Here is a 27,725-nt window from a genome sequence, read left to right on the forward strand (position 1 = left end):
AAGAGTAGAGCAACTGTATTCTAGTCTGGAGATGACTAGTGCCTGGGTTGCCATTTATAGGTCGGGAGGGTAGAGGAAGGGTTTCAGGTTTCCTATGCAATGCAAGTGAAATCTGGCAGCTTTGGCCATCGAATTGATATGGCCACGCATTTTCAAGCTGCTTTTTTTTGTTATTCCCAGGGATTTAGCAGAGTCCACAATGGTAGGAGAGCACTTTAGCACTGTGATAGCCTTGATCCATTCTTGGATGGCTGGATTAGTTTTGGGTGGGGAGAGAAGAAGAAACTAGTTTCTTTTGCGTTAAGTTTGAGCTGGTTAGAGGAGAGCCAGTGAACAGACAGCTTCAAGGCCTCATTCAGGGAGAGAATGTCCTTAGGCGAATAGATTTTTATGTGGATCTGTGTGTTAGCATACATGTGGTAGGAGATATTGGTGGTGTGTAGCACCTCTGTGAGTGGTTCCAGATAAAGATTGAAAAGGGTAGGGGACAGGGTTGAGCCTTGAGGGACTCCCACCGGGATCGGAGAGGGAGCGGGTAGGTTGCCGTTAATTAGGATTCTCTGTGAGCGATTCTGACATGGTGTGCACATGGTGCGAACTCCCTTTTTGTCTCAGCTTCCACTTATTGATCACCCTGAAACTTTGACATATATATGTATATGTATATATATATATATATATATATATATATATATATATATATGTAAATTATTTCCATATATCACTGGATACATGCATATATGTGTGTGTGTGTGATCCGTTGTAAATATACATTCATAGACTATAGTAGAGCTAAATATATTTTTTTATACTTTTTGTAAAAATGTTTCATTTTAAAGATAGATCTGTTATGTATGTTTTTAATTTCTTTGTATTTCTAGTACATACTATTCCTGTACATTTTGTTGTTGTGAATAATGTAGTTGTGTAGGGAAGAGCCACGTTTAGACTGATCTGAAGATGGGATTGTTGTCAGTGAATCCTATGTTTGGGGGTGGTGAATCCAATAGCTTTGCTGCTTAAAGAAAAATGTTCCACCTATATTTGTTTCATTTTATATTGGCATCTTGAGGTGGGTGCCAGTCTAGAGCAGAGGTTCCTTTCGTGTATGTATTTAGTGATGTTATTACTGATGAAAAGTTGTACTTTGCAATGTGTTACTGTGTGGGTGATACAAAGAAGCTTGATGGTGGATCTTTTGGCAACTCATAACCAATGTAGGGCCCTCAAGGCAGGGGAGATATGTGCATGTGGGTTTACATGTGGCAGTCATTTATTTCTAAAAAAGACCTACAAAATCTGCAGGGTTGCATGCTTCATCACCAGTCTCCCTCCTCATCTGGAACAAATGAATAGATACCATGGAAAAGTCCTTAGTGGTTGAGTGCTCTATAAAAACCTAAGAATAGGGTTGAGGAAATGAGAGCAATGTAGTAGTAATAATTTGGACCCAAAAGGAAGTGTTAAAATGACCTATAGGAACAACAACAACTAGTATTTTATGCAGGGTTTCATAGGCAAGATTATTAAGAGTACCCTGGTGTTACTCAGTATCTTGAGCAATCATTCAAACACTGGTCAACATGTTTCAGCCCCTATTAGACCCCTAAACGGGTCCATGACTTTCCTCAGGATGAAAAACTAGAACCCCTCATCACTGTCCTTACTTCTGGGCAACTCAATCATCAAAAAACATAAATGAGAAAATACTTGTAGTTATTGAAGATCACACTAACATTTCTAGGAAATCGCCTCATGGAAGATAGCAAGTCCTAATAGCCCCTTCGTTCAGGCACATATTTATCAAGGGGCGGTTCCCTGCATAGTTACCTACTCCTGCACTCGCTTCCACTGAACTTTTTTTCAAGCTCCACTACTTGTTTTTTAAAGTTCCTTACTTGTTGACCTGTTAGTGCTTCACCAACTTGAATTCTGTTATAATTAAACTTGCCAGGGTAGGGAAATAAACTTGCATCAAGTGAGATACATTGCCTTTGCAATACACACTGGGCACGATGCAGTGCTAAACTTTGGAATGTATTACTTATGCATACACACACACACACACATACACACACACTATACTGTCTAGGGGTTGTAGCCTCCTTTATTTTTCATTATGGTGTAACTAAACATTGCGCATCCTCACCCCCTATCTATGAAATGAGCTCTACATGGGAATAGACTACAAGATACTTTCAGATTGACTGCCTCTGCTAGATGGACCTGACAAATGCTAAACAAGATGATAGGTAACCCTATACTTTAATATAATGCTCTATTATTCTCTCTTGTCTTGCCACTCCCAGGTAACATCTTAGTGCCCCATATTTCAGAAACTAAATGTAAAAAGTAGCATGAGCGACCTGTAATGATGCAGCATCAATTAAATGCTTATACATTAAAAAATACTGTACAGAGCCTATTACACCTGAAAGGGAGTGGGGTATAAGAGAGAGAGGGTAAGCTTGAGTTGTCAATGCTGTCATGCTATTGAAGCAGGATTCTAACACCTAGCTTTTAGCTTATTTGGGAGTGGTAGAATACTGGACTGATGTAATATATGCATTGCCACTTATGATCGGATTGACATGTCAGTCAAAACCACAAACAGCACTGCTGAGTTTTCTACTGAACATACGAGAAGCATTTTGCAAACATGCAGTGCATGCCCTGTGGTTAAATAAGAGAGGCACAGCCATGTTATGGGTGAGCCCATATCCAAAAACCTTCGATTTCTTGAAGGGCCTAATCTACTTTAACTGTAAAACTAATAATTATATTGCCATTTTTCCTCAATCCATGTGGTGAAACTTTATTTGGGGTCCCCTTCAATCACACATGATTATTCTTGACTACGCAAGTAGCACTAAACACTTCTGGATTAACCGAAATCTCGACGTATTAACTCAATTTCCAATATGCTCTGTAAATGAACTTGAACTGTTATGTTGATTTGCATAGTGCACTAATCACCCGAGAGGGTATCCAGGATCTTAGGCAGGTGTGTTGGTGAGTGGTTCCCCAAGTTGCTTATACACAGAGCCAGGTCTTCAGCTTCTTGCGGAACTCAAGAGGTGAAGAGGAGGCGGCTCTGATTTGTTGGGGGAGGTTGTTTCATGTCTTGGGTGTGATTTAGGAGAATAAGTGACCTCCTGTTTTGCTTTTGCAGATGCGGGGAGTGTTTGCGAGTTAGATTGCGGCAGAGCGTAGGTTTCAGGTAGGCTGGTAAAAGTGTATGTGTCTGATCACGTATTCTGGTCTGTGTTATGTAGGGCTTTGTATGTGTGCATTGAGGAGTTTGAATTGGCTGCGCTTGTGAATAGGGAGCCAGTGAAGCTTCCTGAGGGTGCTGTGGGATGTGGGTGCAGCGTGGAAGGTCGAGTATGTTTCTGGCAGCTGTGTTTTGGACCCTCTCTGTAAAAAATAGATTATTTGGGGTGAAGGACTGCAAACCTCCAGCATTGCTAAAACTTCTTTTAAGGATTGAACCCTAAAAGTTACTTAATTAACCAGAAAACAACCCACTGGTAGCTATGGCGCAGAACAGACAAGCTTTACTTTGGGCAATCTGTAAAGTATTTATTCAGTTCCAAAACAGTAATAAAGTCAAAACACCAAACAATAAAAATTGCAAACCTAATGCAAAGAATAGAGTGAAAATATAACCAACAAAATGACATAAAAATGACAAAAAGCCAATAAGGGAAACTGGGAAATATATTGTTTAAGATTTAAGTGAAAATAACACACCAAAGCACCAATGGTGGTCACTGGTTGTGATACCATGACTTTGGTAAAATGTGAGGTCTATCATGAAGGAACCCTGGTGGGATGCACTAAGTGGATTAGTCCTGGTGAAAGTCTGGAAGTCAAAATGTTTGAAAAAGTTTCCAAGTCCAACTTCAGAAAGAGGTTTTCTCACATTTTTTAAGAAAAACATTGATATTTCTTCTAAGCCTCTGTCTTCTATGGAATGCATCAATATGCTAAATTTCTGTACCAGGTTACCTGGTGTTTAGCTTTACCATCTTTGTGAGGTTTCTAAGACTTGTGTTTATTCCCTGAAAATCCAATAAATAAATATTTTATAAAATTCTTCCAAGTCTCATCACAGAATATTACTTTTGCACTTTTCGAGAAGAAAAGTCCTCTCCGAGTAGGATACCACTAAATCTTTAGTTGCTGCTGTAGAACCGAAGCCAGATACTTGAAGCAGGTTTGTCCCTCTGGAGCTTTGGAGATTTCTTGTGTAAACTTTCCTAAGTCCTAACGCACAAGGAGCCTTTGTCACTTTTTCTGATCTTTGACTGGGGAAAAAGCTGAAATTGAGTCCTGTACTGTGGAGTTGCTGGTTAGATACTTTTTCCCTGCCAGTCCTGCTGAAGCTCGGTAGAAAATGTTTTCAAAGATTCCTAACTTTTTTTTGTGCCTTAACTACAGGAGTCGACCTCTAAGGCCCAAAGGAGAAGGTCCTTTGAGTATGTTAGACAGAGAACCACAACAAAGTTCAGTCCAGCTTCAGTTGCCACCGGTGAGCTGAGCACTTCTGGGAAAAAAGGCCTCTTGCAGCTTTGTGTGTCCCTGTAGCAACACATTAGTTCAGCCAACTGACCTTTGCAATCCGTTTCTTTGTCCTGGGTACCAGAAGGAGCCGATCCAGTCCTTCAGGACTCTTCTTAGGTCACAGATAGCAGGTCCAGTCCTCTTCTAATCTTCCACTGGTCCAGAAAGTGATCTGAGATGGTGCCGTGGGCTGCCACATATATGCCTGGTACGAGATAGCAGATGGGGTTGACTTCTGGGCAGTGGTTAACTTGTAAGAAAAAATGTGGGGCCTCTTATCAGGTGGCAGCTTGTACTAGTCAATTTCTCCTGTTAGCGCCACCTAAAACAGAACCAACTAATAACCTTAAAAGTGGGGAGAGGATGTGGCGTTATGGCCGGAAGAACATAAACATAGAGAGAAGGAGAAGTTGTGTTCCGTTCATCTTCTCAGTTCAAATGAACGGTGATCCAAAGTATCCAAATCTTTTTTTGGGTTTTAAGGGGTTCCCGGTCAATGCTAAAAACAAGTGGTGGATGTGTATGAGATGTTAATTGGTCCCATGTATCCTTCATGGTCATCCCGGGTGTGGTCCACATGTTTCTGCCACTATCGATAGTGCGGAGGGTCAACGTGGCTTTCTTCAGGACCAGTTAATCTTAATGTACGCATACTAAAGCATGGACAGTGCAGGCATATGTAATGAGTACTTACAAAATATCTTGGCGTACTTTTTGATCACAATACGACTTGTATTGTAACATGTTAAGATAAAGCAAAGGTAAAAAAAGAGATGGTTGTACCTTTAGGCATAATGGCCACAGCCACCAACTTTGGAGCTGGGGAACCAGGTTTGAGATTCAGCATCAGCTCAACATCCTGTGATTCTAGGCAAATCACTTAATCTCCTACTCCCTACCATATATGAATGTGTCCTTAACTGGTGCTCAGTAAAAACACCAATGTTGATGAGTAAGTGCCAGTGCGAGGCACCGGAAACCACTGTCTCAAATTCAGCACTTCTTTTGGCTCTTCTCTAACCAATAGGGTTAAAGTTCCCAGGGCCAACCCTACCCACATTTGCAGCACTTCCTGTTTGACCTACTATAAACATTCCCATAGTGCACCTTAGTTCCAAAATCCTAGACAAGAAAATCATTCTCTCCTTCTGCAGAGCCTTCAATCCCACCCTGAGGCGTTTCCAGGGTAGATGGCAGTCCCTTCCTTTGTGGTCATTGAAAAACGATTTTTGGGTAGCTTCCCTCCCACCTAGTTTGGTGCAAACCTGACTAGGGAGGACGAAGGCTGATTCCTCCTGGACTCCCCTTACATTTACTTGTGGAAGGGCGGATCTCCTTTAAGGTTGATGAAGTTCCTGGATTCACCCTAACTGATCTTTCTTCAAGTGAAAGAAAACCCTCCTCTCCACACCTAGGCCATTATCTCTGCTCTGGAAATAGTTTTCATATCTCCGTCAGGTGAAGTACAGGCTGGGTAGTTGCTGGAGAGCTAATGCAAATTTGCCTCCAGCAGCTTCAGGCAGAGTAAAGGCAAATTTCTAAAAGTTACGTTTCAATTATATTTAATACAAATCTGACTTCACCTGTAGAGTTACAGGTAATATATTTTTGCACCCAGCCTTGTGTGGACCAAGGGGTGACTTAACATTTAAAATCAGATTTCTTACCTATCAAGAACAGTTAGTTTGACAGGTCTGTGCAGCAAGGTTCAAGCTGCTGCGGTCAGGCTGCACAGGTTAGGCCTGTAGTTTTCAGTGCCACCGTAGTGGATAGTATCAATTTTAGGTGTGTGTTCTTCCCTCTTTCACCCTGAAAACAGTTGTACTTCTGCCCTTGAAAGATAAAAATCTCAGATTTACACCCCATTAAAACTGGTTCTGGTAGAAGTTTAATTGAATCAATGAATGAATATGGCCGTATGGAGCACACTGCAAACCAGAGCTAACCTATCACCAGACATATCTGGGAAAGGGAGGAAGTATGATGTGAATAGGTAGATAGGAATTTTTTTTATGAAAAGGTGTTGATCCAATACGAGGAGGGAGCAACCATTCAGAAGGTTAAAGCTGTCACCGCACAAGAACATTCTACCCAGGCAAGTTCTGGGAAAATTATGAAATCGCAGGAGTGCCTGATAAGAATATCCAAGCATGTTTATAAAATTATAGGATACGAACTTAATAAATGGTAAAACTGGTCTTGTTGATGAAAAAACAATGGCCAATTAAAGATTCTTAAAGGTGATGCTCTCATTTGTGGTAACACTCCTGGAACAGATGGCCTTACATCTGAGTTTATACAGCTTACAAAGACCTGTTTTCCCCACACCTGTTAGGTATGTACCATGAAGCCCTAGTGAAGGGCTGTCTCCTGTCCACTACCTGGGAAGCAATGAGCACTGTTACGCTAAAAGCCAGAAAAGATTTAAAAAATCATGTAATTCCTACTGATTACGCTTTCTTCTCAATGTGAATAATAAGCTGCTAGCCAAAATAACTGCAAATCGACTGACTGGACTAGTGAATACATTTGTCCTCCCAGATCCTTCTATTTTTATACCGGCCAGATCTGCACCCCGTAATCTCTGTACTCGCCTCTCACTGATGACCACAATACATTCAGATGTTCACACCATTTTCCTTACTGCCGGAAAGGGTTTTGTTTTACCGGAAAGGCCTTTCTATCTATAATACTACAGAGAATGGACATTGGATGGTATCTCATTTCCATTATCAAGCTTCATTATGTCACCCACATTAGCTGCATCAGCGTTACCCGCTGTATATCGGAAGGTATTTCAGTTTGTAGAATCTGAGCTATTGGCTACCCAACTCTGGGAGAGACATCATGATCAAGAAATGACGTTCCCATCCAGCAGCAATCTTCTTTCTCCTCATGCAAGCATCATTCTTCTATTCATTAAAAAATTCTAACTCAAATTTACCACCAGTAAGACCAGCCAAAAAATGTAGCTGTTATTTTGGTATTAATGTTAATTAGGACAAATATAGACATTTTCTTTTGGCTACAGATGTTAATATTGAATAAGTTAGATGCATCTTTCAGGTCATAATCTCTACATCATAAAAAATTGAGACCGGGAGATGATTATTAGGGATAACTGTGGGGGAGGGATCTCAAAGATAGCGTCAAAAATGGGAAGGTGGATTAGACGTGCACTATCGATAGCAAATTGTATCGCTTTTTATCAAAATCTTAATACTTCCTGCACTCCTGTTCTCCTATTGGTAGCCACTTTTTCAAATTGTGAATGCAATGATTAAACACAATTAAAGCCCAGAAATAACAATTTTGTTTTCAGAAATTCTAAACGAACATGCTGTTTTGTGTATGTACATCAGAGTCCCTGAATGAAATCCTGATTGAGCAAAAGATGTTGTAACATCATATGTCAATATTGAATTCAGATAAGAGTCTGTTCTGGCAGTGATATCCTATTTATTGGGCTTTTTTCTTTGTTTTTCAGCACAACAGTGACATCTCTGCTTATACTTATGAAAGAACCTTAATGATGGAACAAAGATCTCAAATGCTGCGGCAAATGAGGTTGACCAAGAATGAAAGGGAAAGGGAGGTATGTATCTGTTCTCAAAGACGGAACCTGGTTTGTGGACTTTCCTCGAGCTATGTTGAGAACTTGTGTTATGTCAAAGAAATAGAAGTGTTGGCTTTGTGCTATGGTCCCTTTTGAAACAGTTGACATTTAGAGATAAAGCGGTATGTATGTTAGACTGAGGCAAAAAACAGAGTGAGGATTACCAAAAGCACTTTTGAGTTCTTCTACTTGAGTACTCTTTTATATACTCTAACATGCCTTTGTGAATCAACTGGAAATGCCCAATCCCTCTCAGTGAAAGTACAGAGAGGACAAATTACTTTCTGTGTGTTCTACTTGTGTTTAAATATCCCTTCAATGTTCCCAATGTATTTAAAATGTTCAGGTTTAGGGGGCCAATTCGTAAAGGCATGTATGAAGATGTTAAACAGCCCAACAGGAATAGGACTTACCTACTCCAAAATGCCTTTTGTGAACAGGCCCCTGAATCCTCACTCCATAAAAAGTGACAATGTACGGACATAATGCCACTTATAAACAGTTCCAGTTTTTTGAAGAATTCAATGAGGAGCTGAATGTTTATGTTCATGGATGATTGTTCTGCTTTTGTACTCAAACCACCCTCTTTGAGTGCTATTTAAAGGGTTGATTCTGGATATGAAACCTCTTTCGTAGAATTCCATGTTTTTAAATTAAGTTTATTAAGTTTGATTTTTGCAAATGAAGGCAATACAAATATAAAACATTAACGTAAAAAGTATGCAGTTAAAAATGCGTCTTTTATATAGCTACATTTTTTGTCATATTCTCAAGTAGTTTACAGCACAGTATCGCTGCTTTTGATTATAGGTGGTATTATTACAGATATTCTCCTGGATTTTTTTTATTTTCAGAGATTGAGCAACTATATGGTTCTATAATAGGGCTCCTGCCTAAGTATGACTTTAGTATGATTGATGATGTTCCTCTTTTAGAGAATCAGGAATATTTTCATTTCTCATGCTTTTTTCTGAGCTCATTGGAGTTATTTCTGGCAACACTGCTTGGTGTTCAAGTTTATTTTACTTTGTATAACTGTGTTAAAACTAGTCATGCACACACTTAAAAACAGTTCTAAAAAGAACTGAAAGAAAACCTGCAAAGTTAAAGACCTCATTTAATGGAGTCTTCCCAATTGCATCAGATAATCAACCCCATTAAAGAACTTTCCGAATTTCTGACTTAATCGATGGTCCCTACAGCTTGTAACATATGCTACTGGAACCTCTACCCTCTTTTAATTTCACTTATTTCTTTTTTCTTCTATATGTTGCAGCCGTTTTAATAAGACTCACAACTTTTGACTCCTCCTTCATATATTGTTGTCCATTTGTGGCCCATACTTTCACCTAATTGACCCAGCATCTGACCGGTAGCACTGTGCTTTATGTACTCCAATTTTTTTTAATCTGCCATAAGACTTCCATCTAATTGTGATTAGCCAGTTTGCTCTCTCTTATTGTACTTAATGTATTGATCCTGATTAAAATGTTTTTATTGGTATAGCATGAATGATTTTGGAGTTACTGAATTTTTTGCACCCCCGTCGGTACAAGTCATTTTTAATTAGCCGGTTGATCCCTGTGAGGATTGTTGTTACTAGAGGTTACTATTGTATTATTATATTTATTATGTGCTTTTATGGTTTGAATATCTGAAATCGAATAAAGATTATTTGACTGATTGATCAGCAGCCATCCATTTACAGCATTGAAATGATGGTGAAAATGCATGTTACTTTTAAAGAACTATATCACAATTCTGTTTCAAATGACTGTTTATCTTATTTGATACATGTTACTATCAATATTGCACAAATACCTTGAAGGAATGTGTACACCTTAAGGGTTGAAATGATGGGAATCAGGTCAGATGCACAATATAACCATCTCTTGGTGCAACATATTCATGAATTGATTCATATTGTTCGTAGTGTTTTACTGTGAACACATACTGTTAGTTTCATAAATATAAAAAAGATATGAGACCTTTAAGCAAGTGGGTTATTATTTGGGATGATTAATCACAGCTCTTATTAGGGTGAATCATAAAAATACCTGAATCAACCTTAGCTTATCCCCCGGGTAGCTGTGACACAGAGCAGAGTGGGTTAGCTTAGGGCAATGTATACAGTATTAATAAAATAACAAAACCGTAATAAAGTCACAAAGCCAAACAAGAAAAATCCTAAACTGTATTAAAAAGTTAGAGTGCAATTGAATAAACAAAATAATACCAAAATGTAAAAAATCCAATCATGGAAATGAGAGATATGAGTTTAAACTTTTTTAAGTAACAATATTGCCAAGAAAAAGTAAAGCCCCAATAATAGTCAATGGTCGTGGTCGACCGGGGCCAAGGTCCAATTTCAGGCTTACCACAAGGAAGCCTAGGTCAAATACACAAAGTGACTTGGTCCCAGTAAAAGTCTGGAAGAGAAAAAGTTTGTAAGTCCTACTGGTTTTCAAAACTTTCTAAACATACTTCTGGAGCATACAGGAGGACACTTCTGAAGCCCCCAAAAATCTCAGGGGAGGCACTTTTAGACTTAGCGTGTCAGTCAGAAGCCAACAGCAGTGTCCATCCCATGTCCAGTTGACACTGAAAATTCTTCTTGCAGCTTGTTTCCCTGTAGCCAAACAGGTGGGCAGCCAACTGACCCTTGGAGTATAGATGTTTGCCTTGGGTACAAGAAGAAGCAGGCCCAATCCTTTCAGACTACTTTCAGGTCACCAAAATCCATCCAGACCTCTTCTGATCTTCTTCAGATCCACAAAGTGTTCTGTCTAGGTGCTTTGGGGTGACACGTATGCCCAGCTCCAACCAGTGGGTAGGGGTGACTCTTGGGCACTCCCTAGCCAATGAGGTAAAAGTTCCCAGTGCCAACCCTAAATACTTTTCCAGTAGTTCTTGTGTCCCCCTTGTCCTGCGCGCTGAACCCAACCTCCTCGCCTTCCGTAAACTCTTGAAAACCTGGCTTTTTCCATAACTTTCATATCTCCCGCCAGCTCACTCACCAGCGCTGGGTTGCTTCCGGGCAGCCACGCGCTTTATAAATCCTTCTTTCATTTCATTTCAAACAGGCCAAAATGTTATATGTCAGGATCTTGGGCTGCATGGGAATGTCCTTCGGGAAATAATCAGTCCTCCCACATCTATCACTAAAATCCCGTTTGAATCAGGCACTGTACCCGCACAAAACCAGCAGCCTGGTAGGACAAAAATAGGGTCCTTCAGTAATCAGACAGTGGATAAGAATTGACTTGGCATCCGGTTCTCTCCCTTTCAAGTGCACCAAAGGTTGCCATGTGGCTCAACAGACCGTCAAGTAGAATTTGACACTGTTGTTTCAAAAAGTTACCCACAGCGCTCTCATGGCATAGTCTGAGTTCAGATAGGTTATCTCTGCACATTCAGGTTATTCTAGTGTTTGTTTGTGGGTGTCAATTCACACTTCTTTCTCCCCCTTCAAAGCCGAGCAAAGACTGGGAGCTGGCAGAAGAATGCTAATTAGCCTTCTGAAAACTCAGGAATGTAAAGGGTGACTTTCTAAAAGTTATGGTTCCTTAATATTTATTAAAAATCAGTTTTCCCTATTGACTTGGATTTTTAATAACTATTAAAAATAGTGGCGTAATTGTTTTTTTCTAGCTAGGTCCTTTTCCAAGTTAGCACCATTGGTATTTTAATGTGTACTCTGGTTTTCTATATAGGACAACTAGGCCTGCCAAAGTGAAAATAGCTTTTTGGGCCTTACTGCTATCGGGACATGGCAATATCTTTTTTTAATTGCTTTTTATTTGCATTTTTAAATGAAACAACTCAAAAAAGAACTTGCATTGCAGTGCTGTACTGTAATAATTAAATCAGACATGTCAACATTCCAAGTAGTCCAGCCCTTCATATGGGCTTAAAAATAATTCCTGTAAGTGTCAATTAACATTCGATTTGCAGTAGGATATCTTGACATTACATCCTCGGGGTAAAGCTTCATCTCGCAGTCTAGTGGGTATCTCGTTAGGAGCACATATCATGGAATAGATACATTAATCATCTTCCGCTCTAGTATTTAACCAAGCTACAAATGGTTCCCAAATGTCCTTAGGTCGGGATTTGATCGGCTGGAGTTCCCAGTAGATAGACAGCTGTGTCCTGCAATATGCAACCTGCGTGACCCAATCTTTAATTAACGGAGGTCTAACTGCTCCCCAGTGTAAGGCTATCTGTCGTTTTGCCATCAACAGTAGCATCTCAGGTAGCTTGCGTGAATTAGGGGGGACCTTCTTCAGCACTCCGAGCAGGGTCGTAAGAGGTGTGCAGGGGAGGTCTAACCCAGTGATATCTTTTATATGTCTGTAGATTTCAAGCCAGGAGTTTGCTATCGGTTTGCAGTGCCAAGCTAAATGTAAAAATGTTGCGCGTGGGGTACCGCATCTCCAGCAACAATCATCTTCCCGGAACCCCATTCTATGCTGTTGCATGGGCGTCCGTTAAAGACAATGAAGATATTTGAAGTGTATAAGCCTGAGGCGGTAGTTGGGCGACAGCCACTCCAGCTGTTGATAGCTCAGCCTCCACTGTGCATACATGAGGGGTGTAACTAAGTCCTCTCCCCAGGCCATGAATGAGGGAGGAATCTCTATAGGTTAGGTCTTTTGAGTGTTTTTGTATATGCATGATATGAGTTTTCTACCCGACTCCATCACCAACAGATTCTCAAGCACCGGTAGAGATGGCGGGGTGCTGGAAATGTGGGGAATTTGCTCTTACAGGATGCGCCCAGCTGGTAGTACAGCATATCTAGTGCTGACGGTTCTGCTGGAGAGCACATGTGTTGCAGTGTAAGAAAGGCATCATTGGGATATAGATCGCTGCCAACTGCCATATTGTGTGCGTTTGCTCTTGCGCTTTCCGTTCCATAAGAGGGGGAAACATGAGGTTATTGAGGAGGGGCATGGATGGTTTATTTATTATCTCTGGCGTGCTCATTTACGAATTCCCTTCCATGCACATCTCATGACTTGTACTGTATTTATTTCCTCACGAGGACGTTTATATGGATGAAATAGTGCTGTTGATACTGGCAGGGGAGCAGCACGATCTATTTCTATGGACATGTGTGGTTGATAGGGTGTGGGGTGAGCTCAGAAGTGTGAGAATTGTGTCTGTGCGCTGTAAGCGTAGAGAACAAAGTCCGGGCTGCCAGCCCCGCTTGTTCCTGTGGTAGTTTTAAAACTTCCCAGGCTATCCTTGGTTGACCCCCTGCTCATACCAGCTCTATCATAAGTGATATTAATTGTTTAAAAAAGTGCATTGGGAGCGGGAGCTGCACATTTACAAAGAGATATAGTAGTTTTGGCAATATTATCATTTTGGCTACTGCTATGCGACCCGCCAATAAAAGAGGAAGCGACTTCCATCTTTTATCGTGTCTTCAAACTAGGTCACCACCCTCCCATAGTTGCCGGTCCATATTTCCTGCAAATTATTGGTAAACCATACACCTAGATATCGTATAGGTTCTGAGGCCCACACCAGCGGCTAATCAGTGGTAAATTCCTGAGTGCCTGACGTAAGGAGGAGGATCAAGGATTTGCTCCAGTTGATGTTGACACCGGAGAGGGGACTTGGTAATATTAATCATCTACATGTCCCCTTTTTAAAGACCATGCACTCTTCCTTGCAGGATACAAGTCTTTCGTAGGGTTGACTTATCAATAATTAAAAGAGATATTTTACTTGTAAAAAAGGGTTATTTTAACTGGTGACATTGCAGGGTTTATACTGCAGAAGTCAGGATGCACAGGGTAGGCCTGTAGCCATGTTTGCACTACCACGGTGGTGGATAGCACAATTGGTACAGCAGTCCACAAGTGTAATGTAACTTCCATGCCATGGGTACCTTTTGTACACCATACACTAGGGATTTACAGACCAGGTAAGTGTGCCAATTAGGATAAATACATTTAACCATTTTTAGGGGTAAGGGCAAAGTGCTAAATCCAGCAATAAATAGGGTTCACCAAGCAGTGAAAATTCTCGGAAGACCATGCAGAAAAGACTGATTTTCTACATACCCTATCAAAGTCCCACTAGGACACTACCTGGGCCAATTCATTATGGTATTTTCTGGGGCAGTGCAGAGCTGAGTGCCTCTTTTATGCGACTGCATGGTGTAAAGTTAGTTAATTCCATTCATATTTCTCTTTTTGTGTTCTATTTTCAAACAGCACAGATCACAAACAGAAAGAGGCAAATGTTGCTCAAAGTTTCTGAGCTGTACTATCTGAGAAAGCACTAACTCATCCAGTGCAGAGCTGTGTGCCTATTTTATGTGCCTGAATGGCATGAAGTGCTTTCATTCAAACTAATATATTCTCTGTGGTTGTGTTTTATTTTCAGACAGGGAAGCTCAGAAATACAGAGGCAAATATTGCCCACTATTTTTTAGCTCCGCACTATCTGACAATAAAAGATTACTCTGAAAATAAAGTATTTACTCAGAGAAATATTGGGTTAAAAATTCACTTTATGCATTGCCGACTCATAACTCAAGTGCTTGACTCTGTATTGCCCCAGAATAGCCCATCATCATACAGCCCATCTTTGGACACTTCACTATGCCACCAGTTCCGTACGTGCTGTTTGACACAGAGTATTCATGTACGCATAGGCATCCACCTTAAAGGGGAACGTGTTTGCTCGCAATGTGGCCGTGTTAGGATATTCCGACACTACATGCACAATATCTGTGATATATACTGATTATCAGTCTTCATGTTTATGAGATTTTGAACATTCCTATTTTGTACATAAGTGCCCATTAAGATATAATGCCGTAGTTGGTTGAACAACTTCAAGATAATTATCTTTTGGATTTCCCTATTATTTTGACTATACACAACTATTTATGAAGGTGGGATTTATGAATCGTCCTAAAATTACTATGGACGTCAAGCATTAAATATACTTTTGTGCCTAGCTGAATTACACATGGAGTCTTTATTCATCCTGTGTGGTCAATAGGAATCCAGCTCAAAAGTCCATATTTTCAGTGCAATAGACGGTTACCTGATGAAGGCACGAATGCCGAAACGCACGTAGTCCACATCTGCCGCACTGCCTCCATCAACTCCACGTCTATCGTATTTACTTATGGAATTAATGTATTTATGTTGATCTTTGTCAAATGTACCATGTGAGGTCAATGAAAACTCTATTAAAAAAGATAACATTTCATAAAACAAAATAAAATTTTAAAATTAATTTGCAGAAAATAATTAAAACAAAAATATATTTTTCTAGGTCTGTTATTGTCTATATATTCTCTACATTAGTGGTTACAGTTTACAGAGAGATGTAGAATTGGTGTTGTCCATAAAATAAACTAGCTATAGACCTTTACTTAATGCATATTTTTCAATATGTATAGCTTGTGTATTAGATATCTAGGGGTCCCATGTTTCCTAAAGAGGGAGAGCAATGGAAGTACGGAAGCCAGCCAGTCAATAAGATGTCAAAGATGCTATCCTCAATGAAATGTAGGTATGCAGCGAAAAGGCATCAAGGCCCAATATGTTCTTGGCATGTCAACAATCTCTTTTGCAATCGGGTCAGCCTAATCAGTTGCATCAATTAATGTGTCCTCCGTATCACCAAGTAGGCGCGTAGTGCCAGCCCCTGCAGAACTTGCAATACCTTGCGAGGGGGGAGGGCGGGTGGTCAAACCCTTCAAAAAAGGCCTCCCCAACCTTTCAAGAAGACCCTATTCCTGCCAAAGACAATGAATATCTGTGAGTTATTGGAGACTCTGGGGCCCTCATCACATTTCGCTGGGGGGCCCCATCATTCTGCATTTTTTCACTCCCTCCAAGAACATAAATATGTCAAGCAAGAGAAAAAAACACAACAAAGGAGTAGAAGAAAAACAAGCATTTGCAATCCAATAGATCTCGCATTTACGCGAGTTTGAGCTATTGGCATTGTAAATGACAATGCCTTTTATTTATATTTTGGTTTATAAGACATAAATAAAAGGAATTGTCATTTACAATGCCTATAGCTAAAACTCGCGTAAATACAAAACATATTTCATTGCAAATGCTTGTTGATTCTTCTTTTTAGATTTCTTCGATACCTGTCTCTTCTAGTGGAGTGTGGGCTCCTTGGATGGGGGCCAGTTTCTATCCCAGCCCCAGCTCGGTGGACTCTAGAGAGCTCCACTGGCACATGTGAAGGTGTGTGGCAGCTGTGCCACCCTCGAGCAAAGTTGAACTTCTAGCACGGGGGGAGTCAGCAGCATCCCTTTAGATGCCCCTCGTCCGAGGTGAACACATCAGAGAGGTGCTGGCCTCTGAGGAATATTCCTCTTTTATGAAGCATCAGGATATTGGGGCAGCGGGCCATAAAGTTTAACAAACTTTCAAACTTCTTGCAGCCTCCTTCATCTCGAGCACCCCGAAGCCCTCGAAATATCAGATTTCTGGCGAAGACCAGGCAACCGTGTTGGCAGACGAAGACGGTGTCTAATAAATATGCAAAGCCACCCATTTAGTGTTACAGCTGAAGAGTGCAGTATTGAATATTTAATGGAAAAGTTTATGATCAATGGCCACTCCAAGCACTGCAGCACCAGCCCCAGCTCAAAGAGTGTTATTCAAGCAATTTGTATGGTCTTCCTCGTTTTTTCACAATGTCTAGTTTAAGCTAGAGGACAATGTATGGACTTTAATGCATGGAGCCACGGCCAGTTGACCTGGTTATAGAGGGAGTCACATTCATCAAAAGGGAGATGGGATATCGATCTGTAAACAGGTGGCTGGGTGGACAGACAGACATGTAGACCGACAGACAGACAGACAGACATACAAACAGATAGAGACAGATATATATACAGAGACAGAGAGACAGATATATAGACAGATTACTCCATAGAAATCTATCCCTCGAGCTAGATGAACAGCCAACAATTTAGCTCACAGGTAGACGGACGGACAATATTGCCCCAAACCGTACTAGGATGAGAAGTAGTGTCAATGGGTTACAGAGGTGCAATACTGTGTAATGTTCTAGCTTTGCAGAAGAAGAGCCCCGAGCTGTTTGTTCTGTTGCGTGTTTACGAGGCTAACACTCCTTCGTTGTGCCACTCTCTGTCCCTCTCAAACTAGGTACATGTTTGGCTGTATTCCCTTTCCATAGTTTTCGTCTAAAGACTTCAACTTATCTGTGCTCTGACTCTTTGCACAAGCGGATGTTTGCAGTCGAAAAAACACTCGACGAGATGTCACCGTGAGGCGGTGCACTTGCAAACTACATGCAACTTTATCATATAGTTATGACGTGACAGGATTATGTTTTTTATGTATGTATCAATCTAGCCCTCTTCTCTAGGTTTTAAAACCAAAGGGTCTGTTTTCATCATTTTGTTAATGCACTTCATTGTGGGAAAGAACAATAAAAGTTACAAATCCCCTATTAAGAGTGCAGTTTCAGTTTGAACTGAAACCTATTATCAGAAAATGTTACATAAACCATTACGAAATATGTTGCTTTATATAGTGAAATAAATCACATGGCCCATAGCAAACAGTAAGGTGCTAGAGACAGCATGTATATCACCGATATTAATTGAGGAAGGTAACCTGCACCCAGACAGTACTTTCAAAACACATATAGAAATGCTGAAACGGCTTTCACACACAACTCAACAGCCCGCAAAGACATCTTAGTAAAATGCTGTATCATTCGTTCGTAATACTATTGATCAAAAAACACACAGAATGTTACCTGCGGCGGAGGCACAAGGACTAAACTTCGGAAAGAAAAAAACTCACAATTTGAAAAAATTAAAATAGTCTGCCGCAACACAGGTGTGCAGGCTAGGAGGGAAGTGTGTACGCGGGCTGTATTAAAAACAAACGCGGTCCCGAAAGTAAAAGGAGGACGGCACTGCCGGCGAAGCAGGGGGAACTCTGGTCTTTATGAGGCCATGTGTTTCTAACACATGGCTCCATAAGGATAAGAAACTGCTTTGCGACAGACGCAAAGCAGGCCCCGCGTCCGGCTCGGAGGCCAAACAGCGTCCACCAAAAACCCTAATTTCCATGGCAGACCACAGTTTACCATAAACTCTTGACGCCAGCCAATGGAAATATGGGGCGGGGCTTAAAGCCCTTCTCTGAAAGTACTCATTAGCAATAATTCTCGCCGAGCGAGCAGCACATGTGCACAGCTACGCTAGACAAGACCTAAAAACTTCCACAAGTGAAAAAAGAGGAAGGGGCTGGTGGTTGATGACCGGCAAAAGGTTTATCAAGTCTATGCAGCCTTGGTATTCAACCTCCATGAATTTCGTAGATCCGATTGCAGGCTTGTTTGGAAAGCTCTGGGCCCCAGCACTTATTGTTTCACAAATTATGCACTATGCGGGGTAGGAATGCTGGATAGTGAGTTGGTGGAGCAGACCCAGATATCAGATGGGTTCTCTGGACGTTTCAATGCTGCAAAGAAAGGCCTCAACAATGCAAGTAAGAGGTATCAAATGCTTCACAATAAAGTCAGAGTGAAGTTAATCACCTGCAACAGTAAGAACTGCTTCTTACATTATATTATGATATAAGCTAGTAAAATTAAGGATATTAGTGTGCAATACACACGGACATATTAAGATCCATAAGAAATAGGTTCAGCATACCCTTTCGTAACATTATAGTAACCCATTGTAAAAGAGATTATCTATTCCCAGTCCTAATTTGTCTTTTTATATCTGGCCTGAAGATAGCTTTATTTGTATAACAAGCATAACTCATTAAACAAAATCAAAAAGTATGCACATATATACATGCACAAACTGTATTCTGCATACCAAGCATAGCTATCATCAGATGAAGATTTCTTAAAGTTATTGTTTGACATAGCAGTAACGAGTCAAAAACGGGCACATTTCTGTCGAGCTGTCGGACCTTTCTGACTGGTTTAACCAAACCTGTGAGAAAGGTGTGATTTGTGATATGGTGCCTCATTCTGTGCTGAGCAAAGGTCCCAAGAGGCACAGGCAAACGCAAGAAAGGAACCTACATAGATACATAGAGGAGCTCTGAGTGCTGCCACTCAATCCACTGGTCTGTTAATTAGTCACTTCCGCCACTGCATACAGCATCAGGAGTGGGTCTTTCACTTCAGCCACTGGCATTCTTGCATTACGAGTGACCACGTTATTATTCTTGATGACGTGCACATCCACCTAACAAGGTAGTATACGTACATGCCGGGACGCTTCTTTCAATCCCTCCTTTCATTTTGCTTGCTGTCTTTTTTTGCTTTTTTTAAATTTTACATTTCCGTTTTTAAATTCTTTTGCATATACCTGTAAAGACCTACTGACTTTCCAATGCATGCTCTAGTTTTAGATGAATTACCACGGCTCACTCCATGAGAATAACTTGGGTAAAGGAGGTTGGAAAGTTGTTGCATTCCATTTGCATTGCTCGAGGCTTTGTCTTTATAGTTAAAAACTAAGTACAACACTGAGATGCGTAATTGTGTGCTATAGTTAATATATTTTCTCTCGTTTGAATTTTATAGTTTCATTTCATTTGGGCTGGCTAAAATAACTAACATCTTGCCTTTGAACCCCTTACCTTGCTGCTTTCTGGTGTTCCTGGTAAGTGTAATAAATCAAACAGAGCCATATTTAAACGTGTAGCTCTGTGAACTGAGAAACTCTTCTCACACCAGCTATTTCAGTAGAGCCTTTCTTCGTGGGATTTCAGCTACTCACAGCTTTTCAGAAGCAACTATGAATATATGTGTACTGTTGGTGTCACGTGGGCAGGTCCTGCTAAAGAGAGCTGTATTCCTGAGCAAATGCAACACAATGACATAGACTGCACTTAAAAGGTGCTGAAGGGCTAAAGGGGTTACACGATGACAAAGAGGAGTTCAACATTATTTATGGGGAGCTTGAGTTCCTGCACTTGTCTATTAATAAAGCACAGCTCAGCCAAGAACAAGCTACCCAGTGTCCTGTTTACGTTTCCACATCACAGGAGTGAGTTTGCATATTTCCTTCTTGTCCTCTCAGGATTGTATCTATGCAATGTCCACATCAGACTATAATTAAACTACAGAGCAAACAAAGCCACCAGTGACTATTTGCATCCCCGCCATCCTTTACTGTGCTTAATTTTTATTATTTTCTTAGCTTGGGTCTTTTAAAAAATAAACCTTTGCAGCTATTCCCTTTCTTTCACCACAGACTTAATGTAAAAGATATGTTAAACGTTCTACCTGCAACATATGAGAGAATGTTTTTGTTGCAAACAACTTTGGCGAATTGGAAGTCATGACGCAGCGGATATCTACGGCAGTGTGTTCTGAATCTCGCTCAAGTCCTTATTTGTGGTACCCCCACCCATATGTGGGTTTCTTTGTTTTCCTTTCTGTGTTTTGTTGTGCACCTTCTGTTCCCTCTCGGAAGTGCTGTTGCTCAGAGTTTATTTTTAACGCCAGACATTTATTTCCTTTTGAGTAAAAGGTCCCTCCCTGCACCCCTCTCTAGTGCTCATATATTCTGCCCTGGTGATGGTTAAAAAGAACTTTTAAATGTTTTAAATGACTGTGGGCCAAATCAATTTAATTTCATCTTAGTAGTATGTGATGTCATGGGCTATTTTGGCACAGTAAGTTAGGTGGCATAGCAATAATACAGGATATCTTGGTTGTGCATTGTAAGGCAGGCATGCATGAATTGTCAATGGACATGGACTCTGATGACCACTTTCTTCAGCACACTGATGCTCATTTTATCACCGGTCACACATTATATGATGTGTGCCATTGGTTGTCCTCCTGACATTTAAGGTCCGTTGAGCAGTATTTGTGCTCCAACATATGTCTTTCAATGGTCTGTGATCTGCCATGCCTGCGGGTGTATTTGGTGATCTACAAAACAATCATATAAGCTAGACATCTTTTACACTGAATGAAGAATGCTTCTGGGGAACATTAATACACTTTTTCCAGGACTGAAGTAATGCTGAATTATTCTGTGGTTGCTAAAAGGAGCTGTTTGTACTCCAGTGCGGAACTATCTCATAAACTATGGAGCCAATGTCTTTGTAAACATGCTTCAAAATAATGCATTGAGCCCCCAGTATATCTCCAAATGTTCTGGTAAGTGAGGTCAGACCAGAGGATATGTTTGAGGAGGAGAACATTATTACTGACCCCCTACTGAGCTGTCATTGTGCACTGACTGATCTGACTCGCACAGTGGATCCCCTCATCAGTTCAGTTGTGCATAGAAAAATTGCATTGGTGTGTGAAGGGAATTATCATTGGAATTAGTATCCTCCGGTATAAACTTGTAAATTGACCATGTGAAAAACAGGAATTACTAAGGTATTCTCCTCAGCCTGTATATACCAATCTCCACAGCATGTGAGCACTATGATCTAAAGACCTCCTCACAGACTGCTTCTGCTTGCTGGCCCCAATGTCCTCAACCCTACATCCGTTGCGTAACCCAAATGATGTGCCTCACTGCAGAATGTGGTGAGGGTTCTCTGATATTCATTGAACTTGGGCTGACTGGGGCCCATTTGAAGGGTTGGGGCCCCCAGTAGGGGACTGCAGTACGCCCTTGGGTCACGTGGCCCTGATCATGCGGCAGCACTGAAGCTTGTATTGGGTCACAGAGTGGTGGCAGGCTCAACCTGATCTTAGTATGATTGATATTATGATCTACAATGTTACTTCTTCTTGTGCTGTCTGGCTTTTGTTATGTTGTTAACCATGTTCTTTGTAATAATGCACCTCATCCTGTCATGGGTAATACCACTAATATTAACTGGGCTTTGCTATGCCGGGTATTCTTGCTGCATTTAAATTCTAGAATATTTCACCTCCCCATCGGACGTTCTAGATCATGCCCTTTGTAGTATACACCTCCTCATTGTTTGTGGGGTCATTTGGACATCTCAAGGGGCTTAATTTAGGAGTGCAGGTAAAAATATTTATCTTTCATTGATGACTTTTTGAAGGTTCATGCCCCAACCACATTGGTGGGTGTACCATAAATGTGTTCAGATGTTTAATCTCCCATTAGAACATTGGAATGGAATGAGGAGCATTCCATTGAATACAATTGAGTTCTCCGAACTTCTACGGGCCGATAAAAACCCACAAAGCAACATTCCAATGTTGTTTTATTTGGGCCTCTTGGAGCCCAAGGGAATTTAAACCCCCTCATGCTCCGAGAGGCCTTTGTTTTATTTGTTAGAACATTCTGCCTTCAGCTGGGCTATACAGCTATTAAAGTTCCTCTCCCTTGTTAAAGGCCCTCACCTTCAGCTTGTGCCTTTAATGCTGGAGCAGGCCTTTTATAGCCGGTATAGCCCGCTACGGCGGGCTATAAGGCTATATTAAAGGGTGGCCCGTCAGCATATGATTGAACGAAACATTGAACCAGAAAAACCTGATAAGCTACCTGTGCATTCCCAGCCTTGCAAGTTTTTCAGAGGGACTAGCGTTTTGGAACACTTTTTTTCACATAAAATTATAAACTTCAACTGCACTTTTATCTCCATTTTAGAAGGATAAAAGGTTGAAGTTCTTTGCTGTATTCAAACTGCTGGGTTTGCACACAGACCTCTGCAATATACACTGTTAGTTCACAGAACTAGTGACTGAATAATAATAAATGCAAAAATTAGTATACCTTTCATTCTTATTATGCTCGCAGTTAATATTATATTTTGACTTTCAATATTAGCAGTGTTCACCGAGGTGAAATAAACAGTTGCCCTACGAGATTTTGGACCTCTAGCGTGCAGGTTGCTGCAGCAGGAGAATTGGCTCACTTAGCTGGCATCTTAGAAACTTCTGACTACCAGCTTAACAGATCACACCTTCCCCGCAGTTACAGTACTTAATGTTAAAAAAAATAATGCAGGCTCTTTTTTTTTCCTCTTATCTTTGTGCCAGAGCTTCTCAGTGCAACTGTTACAGAATACAAGGTTGCTTTGTCTGTCTTCCTGCTGCTTCATCTTACTTCCTGCTCATGCCCCTTTCTTCTACCACCATACAGTTCATGTATCTTTATCACACTCTTGTAGATTATCTTCTATCCCTCCTTTCTCGTATTGTCACAGTTTTACATTATTTTGCTTCTTCCTTCTCCCTCTACCACATATCCCTCTCTTTCATTAGGTCTGATGATGAAAAATAAATCCTGGTCCACAAAAATAAGCTTTGGTGCCCTTTGCTTACAACCAACTGCACACATTAAGCACTGAATTGCTACAACCATATAAGTCAGTTAGACAAAAACAATTTTATTAAAAAGGTGGTGAAATTAATAGGACCTTCTAAATGGTGAATTGGCAACTATTAATAAATACTTAGAAAGGGCAATTATCACAGTTTAGTAGTCTAAATGCTATACATAATTAACAAGTGCGATATATATATCTTCATAAATTTATCATACGTAAACCTTGGTATGTAAAAAGATAATGGGTATATAGCATCAATCATTTCTTAAAATCAATCATAGTAAAGTAATAATTTAAATATATCTGGTTTTAGGTTTAGTGTTTATCGCCAATCTTATTTTTAATTGGTAAATTATAGGTGCAATGCTATGCCGGCTATGCTTAGGTAGTGGAAATGTAACAAAGTTATTCATTTTTACAAATTATTCATATGTTTTGTGACATTACACTCCCAGATTCATTTCTTTTTGGACTATATTACACCTTTGCATAGGAGTGTGGGACCCAATATATAATGTAATTTAACATACTTTGGTGCTTGTAAAATATGAACAAATATTCGATATAAAAGGCTCTTTCATTGTGTGTCATTATATAAATACTTTACCTCAGAGAGACTCTGGGAAATATTTAATTTCTTCCCGAAAATGATTATCTTATCATTGACTAGAGGCCATTGGATAACGCAATTAGTCATGAGATGTAGATCCTAATGCAAGTTAACCCCCAAAAGTATGATGCAAATATAGTTATACCTGATATTTTCTACACCCTCTCCCCTCAAATGCCAAACAAATTTTTTCAATTGTTTAATTCTTTTCACATTACAATACATCTTCTTTTAATATGGTGTCCCTTCTGCTGAGCCCAGTGACGCTGTGGGAGATTGCCGCCAGTAGATCGGATTCTACAGCTCGCCGCTCCCGCTGCGCGGGAGCCGCTTCGCTTGTGGGTGGACCCACAAACTTAAGAACGCTGACCGCCCCTGCCTGCTTGCCGTGACTGCTGCCGTGAGGAAGGACCATCTGAGGAGGCTGCAGGGGTAGCGCGGCAGGGACTCACTATCCCAGGAGTCCCTGCTTGACCACATGACATCTGGTTAGCGCCCCCCTGAGTGCCCCGCCCACCACCGGCAGACCGGTAAAAGGAAGCAGAATCACTTGCCTTGTGTGTCCCTTCTGCTGAGCCCAGTGACGCTGTGGGAGATTGCCGCCAGAAATCGGATTCTACAGCTCGCAGCTCCCGCTGCGCGGGAGCCGCTTCGCTTGTGGGTGGACCCACAAACTTAAGAACGCTGACCGCCCCTGCCTGCTTGCCGTGACTGCTGCCGTGAGGAAGGACCATCTGAGGAGGCTGCAGGGGTAGCGCGGCAGGGACTCACTATCCCAGGAGTCCCTGCTTGACCACGTGACATCTGGTCAGCGCCCCCCTGAGTGCCCCGCCCACCACTGCCTCGCCTATAACATCAAGCGAGAGCCCGTCTTGCGGGACGCAAGCGGGACGCCGGGCGAAGCCCGGGCAAAGGGCGGGCTGTCTGTGGCCGTCCGGGGCCAGCAGGTGCCGGGACGGGCCATCCCCCCAACATTTCTGGTAAGCTAGAGGACCTCTGTGTAGAGGGAATACAGTAATACATCTAACTGTGTTAAGCATTTGTATATGTCTACATACTCCCCAATGGCTACCCATTCAGGTAGATGCTCACGGAGAGGGGGAAATTCTACGCTGGGGACCATAGACAATTTTATTACTCGTGCAGTTTCTGTGGTAGAGAAGGAGATTATCCTAGCGGAACGTAGACTATCACGTGAATACTTGGCACACAAGCGATCCTCTATGGGGTCTCTTGCGCAGGCCAAATCTCCTTCAAATAACGCCATTGTAGCTGAATCGAACACTCCCCATATCCCTAGCGACAAGCAACCATGTGTCATCGATTTAAGACCGGATAGTGACTTTTTTGAAATTGCACCTGACCCGGCACCTCTAAACAAAACCAACTAATGCCGGAACCAGAAACGTTATAAATGTTGTAGTGCCCGCACCACCGGCCTTGCCTCTAATAACGATACACGACGCCCCCACAGACCATACTCTTCAATCACCCCTTAAGACGACAGGTAGGGTTGCCGTAAAACGTAAAAGATTAGTCACCCCACGTAAAGCCTATAGACTAAAGGCTTTAAAACGAATTCGCAAAAACTACATGAATGTGGGAGCTCATTGTAAAGCAGTAGTTAATGACCCTACGAATAATGGGATAGAACGCAGTGAATCTCCGGAGCGCAATCAACTAAATGGTTCTGTTGATACCGCTGTGGCTATCGATTCAGCTAACAACTCTGAAGAACTACCAGCACCAGAAATGCTGATGGAACAGATTCAATCCCTCATAACATCCTTATTGCTGCCAGTAACAGAAAAACTGAAAGGGCTATCAGACCGCTTGGACAAATTCGAACAAACATCCTTGGATAATTTTTTTGCCCTAAAAACGCTGGTTAAACTTCATTCAAAGATTGGCCAAGAAACTGCAAGAATGGAGAAAAGCTCAATAACCACCAAACTAGCGCAACCACCTCGCCCACCCAGGAACGATAGGGTAGTAGATTCAAGTAGGACTAATGCCGTATTGGGAGGATTGAGTACGGAGCCCCCGAAAGACTTACCGACCAGTGACAGATCGCAACTGGCTGTCCCCCCAAAGCCAGCACCGCGTAAAACAAAACAATCATCAAATACTACCACTCCCGAAATCTTGGCACCCACAAAATCAACTAAAGGAATGGGACCTACAGTCAACAACAATAACACCAATGTCCAAACATCTGACTGCAGCACTGATCTTCAGGTGCCTAAGAGAGTCCCTAATGCACATCTTCCGCCAGGGTGCCAACCATTTGTGGTAGTTCTCACTGGGGTTCCACCATTGAAACCCAACAAAAGGGAGTCTTACAATGAACTAAAAAATAAGACCTTATACTGGCTAAGGGAAAACAGACCCCTACCCTATACTGTCAATTGCCAAGTTATTCAAGTCCGAAGAGTCAGTTGGGTGGGAACAAGACCAAAGGATATTGAAGGGGATTGCATCTTGGTCAACTTTAAAGATCCCTCTGTAGCTCAACTTGTATATAGCCAACAGCCACGAAGAAACAACCGAGGAATTGGGACCTGTGATCTTAGTTACTTTTACCCAATACAATGGAAGCAAGATAGCAGAGTCCCACAACAGCCAGGCTTGATGGCCAATAAATATTCCTTTTTCGATCCCGCGACTCCAATCGAAAGAATACCCCCGATAAATTTGGGATCGGACAATAACTGGTCATGGTGGGGTCATTGACAAACAAATGAAGACCATGAATCTAATGGATCGTCTTCCCATACCTTCAGTGTGGACCAGCATGAATCAAGTGAAACATCGAAGACAAATTCTGGGGTAATGACCGTTGGAAACGAAAAGACCAAGCCAACGCAGGCAGGGAAATTACCCAGAAGAAAAGCAGCTGACCAACAAGGGCCAGATTCAATTGTTGAGGGTAGCATTGAGGGTCACGTTTAATCATCATCATTGTCTAACAAAGTACTTCGGAACCAGGTGCCTGAAATGGCAACCACGGAGTTACCTAATGAGGGAGAATCCTTGACTACAAGTAACTGCTACCCAACCAACCAAGAACTTTGTAAGCCTAACCGAGACCTAAAGATAATGTCATGGAACATCGCAGGGCTGTCTAGAAACCTCTGTGATAGAAATTGGAGCTCCTTTATGGAGGAGCATGACATTATACTTCTGCAGGAAACATGGACTACTAACATTGTACATATACTTGGTTATAAAACATTTTTCTGTGGGGCAATTGCATCAGCAAGAGGTAGACCCTCTGGGGGCCTAATAATCTGGATAAGTATATCCCTGGATGTTGTTGTATCGCCCTTGCACTTTGCTTCTAATGATTTACTTGGTGTCAAGTTAGCCACGAGAAATTTGGGTGATGTTCACATGATAATTGTCTACAATAGACCTTCCCCACATAACAAGGAATCATTGGTTATAGAACAACTTAGCTCTTATCTATGTAATTTAGAGCCTGATTCTAAAATATACATAGGCGGGGATTTCAACTGCCAGTTCGAGCCCATAATGGGGCTCGAAAAATTATTGGAAAATGAAGACAGAGCGCTTGACATTCCTCCCCTAGATAATGTAAAGTCTGTAAAATGTACAGTGGCTGCTATGCAAATATATGAATTGACTGTATCCCATG

At 41.3% G+C, this 27,725-nt stretch overlaps 1 protein-coding gene across 1 annotated transcript in view; it reads left to right on the top strand.

Annotated features, from left to right (window-relative positions):
- Positions 1-27,725, top strand: part of SLC12A4 (solute carrier family 12 member 4) — a 533,265-nt gene that overhangs the window by 471,996 nt on the left and 33,544 nt on the right. Inside the window, exon 21 of the mRNA XM_086945194.1 lies at positions 8,054-8,161. Coding sequence (XP_086801320.1) covers positions 8,054-8,161 — 108 coding nt within the window. The remainder of the gene's footprint in view (positions 1-8,053; positions 8,162-27,725) is intronic.

Source organism: Lissotriton vulgaris, chromosome 12 (genome assembly GCF_964263255.1).
Source record: "Lissotriton vulgaris chromosome 12, aLisVul1.2, whole genome shotgun sequence".
In the NCBI taxonomy this organism is placed as follows: Eukaryota; Metazoa; Chordata; class Amphibia; order Caudata; family Salamandridae; genus Lissotriton; species Lissotriton vulgaris.